The sequence below is a fragment of the Diadema antillarum genome, unplaced genomic scaffold (genome assembly GCF_040938485.1).
Source record: "Diadema antillarum isolate AM-2024a unplaced genomic scaffold, OU_Dant_1.0 seq00000647_RagTag, whole genome shotgun sequence".
Lineage (NCBI taxonomy): Eukaryota > Metazoa > Echinodermata > Echinoidea > Diadematoida > Diadematidae > Diadema > Diadema antillarum.
Window position 1 is genome coordinate 609,092 of NW_027271561.1, and position 8,409 is coordinate 617,500.

The 8,409-nt window shown below is 37.5% G+C and overlaps 1 protein-coding gene across 1 annotated transcript in view; it reads right to left on the reverse strand.

The window, feature by feature from the left end:
* Positions 1–507: 507 nt before the first annotated feature.
* Positions 508–8,409, reverse strand: part of LOC139736438 (epidermal retinol dehydrogenase 2-like) — a 16,418-nt gene continuing 8,516 nt past the window's right edge. Inside the window, exon 5 of the mRNA XM_071647188.1 lies at positions 508–1,111. Coding sequence (XP_071503289.1) covers positions 1,018–1,111 — 94 coding nt within the window. The 3' untranslated portion in view covers positions 508–1,017. The remainder of the gene's footprint in view (positions 1,112–8,409) is intronic.

Below are 8,409 nucleotides of genomic sequence, written 5' to 3' on the forward strand. Positions count from 1 at the left end.
TGTAGATGTAGAACTATTCCATCAGCATTTTAACTTCAAAAGTAAATGCCAATCCAAACAACAGTGACAGGAAGCAATGCAAGGGACTGTGGGACGTTAGGTCAGAGTTCACAGGTAAAAAAAAAAAACCCTCTATAAACGGCATCATCATGGTAAAAGTTATTTCTGTTACATATTATACCACAGATCGGTATTTGCAGTGCTTGCAAAACTACTGGATATCCTATTGATCAGAAGACATGGGTTAATGAGATTGTGAGGTAGAAGTAAATCTTGCAGGAATAAAAAATCACCTTCTTCTCTTTTTCTTTTTAATATTTTCATGCTTTCCCAGGAAGGCAGATTTCACACAATGACCCATTTCCTATTTTTTGGAAAACTGGGAATACAAACAAAAACTCAAACTAGAGAAGCACTCTGAGAGCGCAGACCTCCACCAAGCAGCTTACTTCCACCACTGATCTTGTTCTTTCATAGAGATCAGTGATTTCCACCCATACATATGCATGCTGATAATCGCCTGATTTCCCAATATAGAAGACTTTTGTTACATCATCAACTTCAAGCTGCCCGGCGCGCCTCACCCCAGCAGAAACTAGAGCATGCACTTTTGTGCGCATATGAAAACCTCAAAAATGCGCAGCTTGAACTCCCAAGTTCATTGACCCTACCTGCCAAAATATCAAAAATCCTTCATAAAATCCACAAAAATTTCCAGATCACTACCAAAATCTAATCATCTGTTCCTTGTGTTATTCTAAACCTTTCCTGCAAGTTTCATCCAAATCCATTTGCAACTTTTTGAGTCATTTTGCACACGGCCAAACAAACAAACAAACCACCGATAATGAAAACATAACCTCCTCCCTTGGCGGAGGTAACAAACATAATAGATCAATTCTGAGGACTTTTCACCTCTATCAATATATTCTGACATGGTTACTGTCATTCACGTGCGGGTAAGATCATAACTGAAGTAACTTGGGTTTTATTGCTGTGGTCCGACAGTAAGCTTCTTCAGTCCTGCTTCTTCCTTCCGACAAATGTTTCCATTGCGCTGTTGGTCCCGCTGGCATTATTAAGGGCCAAGACAGCGTACTCGTTGATGAGACTGTCGTGAGGGGAACAAAGAGAAGATGGGCCCATGAAATGAGTCTGCATCAGCCAGTAGTCTATGTCACAAGAGAATCATTCTTCAGTAATCATATTTGACAAATACCTAAGAGACTTTATGACTTTATATGTACCACTCTGCGTTTTAAAGGTACAGTTTACCTTTGGGATTAGTAATTCAAAACATGTTCGAGATACCACATTTGATGCATATGTGTAGGTCAGTTGTATCACAAAACATCCTACCATGTGAAACTTTTGCAATGAAGCCTAAAATATTAAGCAAATAATCAACGTTGGTGAAGGTGATGGGACAAACTATCACTTCCGAGGCGATCTGGATGTAGCTGAGGAAAGATAGCGTACACATTCAGATCGCCGAGGAAGTGATAGTTTGTCTCATTGCCTGTAACTAAAAGTTGATTATTTGCTTTATATTCCACATCTAGGGTCCTAGAAATTCCCATTTTATTCCACATCTGAAACCGTTTTAGCTGTCTTTAGGTATCCTTAGGGCTTATGCTACGTGTGCGCGTAGATGACAAAACAATGAATTTGCTGCGTGTACCGCGCGGCACCGAAGTGAAAGTGCGTTACACTGTGTACTATCAAGTAACCTAGGTCACATGATAGTCCACAGTGCAACGCACTTTTATTTCGCGCGTACTAATCTTGCGTTAGGACTGTGTGGACTGTGTGGAGATCAGCGAAACAAAAAGGACTATCAACATAGAGTGTAACAAACTTTTCTTCCCAGGTGATGTGATGGGCAAAACTACGCTTGATCATGTGATCAGCTCTGGACCAATCCTATTGCAACATTCTTAGTATGTGGAATATAAAAGGAGATATCACTATTTTTCTCATTAAACCATAACTGTAGACGGCTTAGTCTGGAAACATTTCTAATATAACTATTGTTCACATTTTGTATATTCAACAGCACTTAACATCGATTACACTGGTTCAAATTATTACATCGGTTGTATCTATCCCTACCTCACATTTCAGAACTAGTTTGAAGCACTAATGCTGGGGTTTTGTTTCATCTGCAAATGGTAAATTATGCCTTTAACCCTAATCAGGCTGGGCTTTTTTGGCTATGCTATATCTGGGGGGGCGGATTCCGCCCCCCCTTCAGATCTCGCCTATGGAACGCGTGATCGCGCCGAAAATCGGCACACGCGACGCCCGCGATGTATACTATCAAAATGTATGGTTGCTTTCTCCGAAAAAATTTTTCTTATATATTATATTAATTAATTATTGTAATTTATGCATAAAATCAGTTTTGGGCTCTAAATCACTATTAATGCTCTAATTAAGCTAATTTCTTTTTAAAAATATTTCTTGTATCGTTCTCCTGAGACATGGGACAAAAAAAAAATCTGTATCGAACTCAATTTCTTATGTATTTGATTGTTTTTTGAATTTCTTATGTATTTCTGTTTTTCAGCCTTTTGTTTTTGGGCCAAAATTTGTCACAGACATTTTTCGAAGCTTTATTATGCGAAAATAAATTAATTTCGTCCATTCTAAGTCAAGATATGAATTTTTGTGTGAATTAATTGAAAAAACACAATTTGCATTGGATTTGTACACAAAATCACGTTTTGGGGCAATTTTGGGGTTGACAAATTTTTTTTCGAACGGGCGTCGCGTCAAAACGGTACGCGCGGGCGCAACAATTTTGGTCTCAAAAGTTGCACGATACTTGAAAGAAAAAAGTCATGAAACATCGCGGCGGGAGCTTATCGCGCTGCGAAGATATTGCGTGAAATGTCGAGGCTGATCAGCCTGATTAGGGTTAAGGGATGGTACAGTTTTGGTAGAGACCTGGCTTCAGGTTTCTAACTTTTTGGTGAGATAAGGAGAAACCTCTTATGAAATGTGAAAGAGCATGTAATTCCAGGAGGAATTCAACATTTATTTGATAAAAATTGGTTTGAAATGGCTGAGATATACAAAATAAAGCAATCCTAAGAAAAGGTGGGACCCACCTTTTATTAGGATCACTTTGTTTCAATTCGTTTTGGGATACTGCACCCATTTCAGACCTGATTTTCACCAACAAAACTCTGAATTCCTCTTAGAATTGCATGCTCTCCAACATTTCATGGAGGGGTTTCTAAGTATCTCGCAAAAAGTTAAAAGCTGAAACCTCATCTCAACCATTACTATACCATCCCTTTAAGTTGACTTTGACAAACAGAGAAAAGTCAAACAGAGAATGCAGGAAAAACTTACAGAATTTATACAAATCACTCATTTTCAAAGATCAGTAATATTGCCTAAAAAATCTAATACATGCATGTTATATTATGGGATAATGTCACTCCCTCACACTCTGTCCTGTTTTGTCTGAAGTTATCTTATTTTTAAAAAGTTAAATAAAAGAAAACATGAAAAAACAAAAACATGCATCCTGTAGACCAATTCATTGAAGTATCATTGTATTTCAACTTAATTAAACATGACATCTTTGTTCATTTAAAATTTTTTTGTTTTGATACAGATCAAAAGTGTATTCAAAAGGCATTATGTGTCACAGTCTGCTGAATGAATCATTTCGATAAATTAAAATGAGAAGAGCAATGAGCTATTGCTACTGTGAGTGCAGCTGAATTTTGATCGGCAAGTCTGAGATATAATGTGTCAGATTGAAGATTTGAGGAAATTTCAGTGGGGTGGATTGGTGTGGAGAGAAGAGGGAGGTGTATTTGTATGATTATATTCAGGCCTAAAAGTCAACTGAATTTAAAGGGAGGGTACAGTATTGGTGGAGCTGAGGATTTGGCTTTTAACTTTTTGCGAGATACCAAGAAACCACTTATGAAATGGTACAGAGCATGCCATTCTAAGAGGAATTCAAAGTTTATTTGAAGAAAATTGGTTTTGGACTGGCCGAGATATCCAAAAACAAAGTAAAACAAAGCGATCAATATGGGTTCCATATTTCATTAGTATTGCTCTGTTTTGGGTATCTCGGCCATTTCATAACCAATTTTCATTAAATACACATTGAATTCCTCTTGGAATTACATGCTCTTTCATATGTCATAAGAAGTTTCTCATTATCTCACGCAAAAATGTTAAAAACCTGAAGTTAGGTCTCAACCAAAACTATTCCAGCCCTTTAATGTTTCACACAAGAAAAGATACGTCTTAATTATGGGTGTTGAGTTTTCAATGCTTACTGCTGCAAGGCAAGTCAGGGATGGAATATACTTCCCACTCTAATACAATACAATGTAGGTACATTCATGCATATAATGTTATCTACTGCTGGACATAATACAAGCAATATTTATTCAAAATGGTACAGTGGTTAAGGATATATATAGTAGATGTGGTAGGTATATTGTATATATGCATGCAAGCATAAATGGTAATACATACATGGTCATCCTGACTAGTTTGTGAGCATTTTAAGTAAGTTTGACAGATATTGAGAGTTGAGATATTATTAGAGAACTTTGCAAGAGCTTGTTTTTGCTTTTGTTTTTTGCTTTGCCACTCCCTCAATGTTACAATTTTTTCTGCAGGATACTGCCCATTATTGTCATTAATGTCATCAATATAATCATCATCGTCAGGATTTTCATTATTAATATCATCAGCATTGTCAATGTCATTGTCATCTTATAATCTTTTTATAACTTTCAGTTTTAATCTGGTCAGTATGATTATCATTATCATATATTAGGAGCACAAGTGGTATCATTATCAGTATTGCATATACCCATACAATCATTCTGTCCTACAGATTTGAGGAAAAGGATAACTTAATCTCAAGAGCGAATAAAAGAACCATATAACATTCATACAAAAAATACAGATTAAAAAAAAAAAGAGACAAAAAAGGTTTCAACAGTACGCAATTTTATGTGGACCGGGCGGGGCTGCCGTGGTTTGCATAAAGTCATATCTAATGACTACAGTCCACACACTTTCCTCCCTAATTCTAATGTTGCACATAAGGGTTTCTATCCTCTTGTAGGATTTTATATTTCTGGGCTCTTTGGGTATAAGTAACCTTTAGAGATATTTATTAACCAAACTCAACAATCTCAATGAATCAATTTGCTATAATTCCAACTCCTCGGGGATAGTATTCAATGTGAATATTGCAGCAATGACAGAGGGCAAAACAAATATTTCCTGCTCCAAATCATAGGGTATTTATTGTAATATCATTCCTCCTTCAAGAACAAGGGATATGATAAAGGTCAAAGATTTGTGACACCCCAAACTCTTACTATGGAAAGTACATGCAAACATCACTGAATCTGTGTGCAGGAAAGGCATAGGATAAATCTCCACTTTTTTTTCCTTTTTTTTAGAAGAGATAGATAGAAATAATGTGAAAAGGAATGACATCACCAAGTAAAAGAAAAATCTCTCTAGTTCTAACAAGGTAATAGATCTTTATGAAAAGAAGGAAAGAAAGAAACTCACCTTTGCTTTCAGAAATGGCCAAACAGAAGATGAACTTGTGAGGGTGCAGCTGAACTGGGCAGGCAAGTGCCCTTGCTATTACATTTGAGAGCTCAGTTATTGTTTGTTTTTTTTCCCAAGCTGAAATGCAAGCTGATGAGCCGAGCGAATGGGAAATGTGTTAGGTTGCTAGGCAACATGTTCGCAGTGACATGAAGAAAAAAAAAAGTGACGGCAGCTGCAGTGGTGGCAGCAGCAGCAATAGTAGTAGAAGTAGCAGGGGACGGTTGTGGCGGATACTCCTTTAAGTGGCGAGTAGTAAAGAAAGCACTGCTTCACAGGGAAAGTAAATGTTTGCAAACCTTTACCCTCATAGTTTCCTACAATGAAATGCAGATAAAGTCTCCCTGCCGGCATAGTGAATATGAACTTATGCAAACACTTTACACAATTCTCCATTATTTCCACTACCTTAAAAGACAAACAAACCCCAAAATCCTGTAACAGGATAAGGGCAACAAATACTAGGAAGTTTAGATCTTTTAATTTCAAACTCATAAGATCCATTCTATACTGTGTCCATTTGGTACAGGGAAGTGCAAGCAATAAAGTAGAGGGCCACAAAAGCCATCTTATGTAAAAATGGTATCAGCTCATTCTTCTTTTCCTGGTTTTCATGTAAACAGGCAAAGACATTCACACCAAACAGACAGACAGACAGACAGACAGACAGACAGACAGACAGACAGACAGACACACACACACACACACACACACACACACACAAAGACACATACAGACAAAGACAGACAGATAGACATATAATGCACATTCAAACACAAACACAGATACACACGTGTATACATGTACAGCCTAAAATACAGACAAAGACACACACATACACACACACACACACAGAGCTAGCAGTATCCATGGACGCAATCTAAGGACTGCTTATCTCAACTTTACAGTTCTGACAATTGTTCTTTTATATCACACTGCCAGTGTAAGAAATTTGTGACCCGCTACAACAAAAGGATCTGTAAGTCGTCGGAGGACAATTTTCTGAAAATGGCATGATATTATTCCCTTACTCTTCTACTTTAATTTCATATATAGCGCAGCTCATAAGAGTACTCGATTGCGGAGATATCGATGGTTTTGGAAATTTTGAGAAAAACGACTTCAAAGGTTTCCTTCCGACGCTATCGTGATCAAGGGCTGGCGAGACATTTTCACCGCTTAACAATAGAAGGTATGCTCCACGCGACCTCCACAATGTTCACTCAAGCTTAGCACCAGCGGTCTACGCACGACCAATCAGTAATCAGGGTGCCACGCACTGACCAATAAGATCACTCCCTCATTGCTAGGGGCGGAGTCTTGGTACGGCGCTAAATCCAAATCTTCGGACACGTTTCTGTTACGTTGAAAGTCCAAAAATCATGGCCCAGAAAAATGCTGATTTCTTGCCTTTCCTTTGATCATTTAGCTTCGAAATTTCGCCAGATGATAGACAAAACATTAGGCTACAAAATTATGCCAAAAGCAGAAATCCGATTGTTTTGATGAATTTTGATGATGTGACTTCAAACTCAATTTTCTCGGCTCAGCCGCCAGCGACTTTAGGATCCTTTTGTTGTAGTGGGTCACATTTGTCCCCAAAAAAAAATAATGTTCACTCTTTTATCTTGCAGCATCAGATAATGTCGGTACAAACATACAACAAGTATATCGTGAAGCATGATTAACTCATCTTACAGCTTTAGAACAAATAATTTGCTACGTTTGCACGCCCAACTCAGACGATTTCTTTTTCATATGTGTTTGCAGCACTAAGCCAATATAGAATAGTCACACATTATTTTCATGACTCGTGTTATGATGTTAAAGGCTACACTGCAACTACAAAGAAAAAAGGAGCTATTTTTTCTTTTCACTCTGTGAGTTAAGGTAAAGAAGTTGTAGTCAAATAGTAGCCATTGTTGTTTGCCCTTTGACAATGAAAAATCAAAATTTGATGTCTTTTTGCAATCATATCTTGCATGGAGTGCATTGAAAAATAAAGGTATGATTTTAAAGAGCAAGCCATGTATGGAAATGACGAAAGAATAAAAAAAAACGAAAGAAAGAAAACCCACAAACTAAAAACAGATCATGAATAATGATACATTTGTAATCAGCAATGTTCTTGCCTCATCTTGAGAACATGAGCACTTTATTTTTCTTGCATGGCATGGTACTGGCTTGGAAGAGGTAAGCCGTCCTGACATTTGCACGAATTTGGCTTCCGCACTGCCCCCACATCATGACGTGTCAATGCGTGGTATTTACTGGCATGTGGTCCCTTTGTGGTCATGTCCAAAAAGCTATAAAAAAAACCCCGCATACTGTCAAACGAGAAATATTCGCGTGCATTTTAATTTTGCGAATTTCACAAAAGCCAAGATAGGTAAAATCAAAATGCATGCAAAGGCTCTTGTCTACACTGTATGGATTGCATGCTAAAGGCACTTTGTAAAAATTTCATGCCGCTAAAATTCCATGTTTTACAGTAATCTTCAAAACACGCTTTGTCACGTCATCTTTATGCCTTGCTTATGCATTATTCACGAGTTGGTATTCATTGCCACGATATACTTGCTATAGTCACTTCTTTTTTCTTTTTTGGTCACATGACTTATTTCAACTGAATCATGCACTTCTGCACTGCTCTGCATATTAATATGACACATGCTGAAATGGCTAGTTTGTGCATAAGTCATGAAGGTTCACAAAAGTTATGCCAAAATTTTGTACATGTTGAAAATTTCATCACATATTTCACGCATCGACGGTATTGGCCAGCATCCTCCCGAA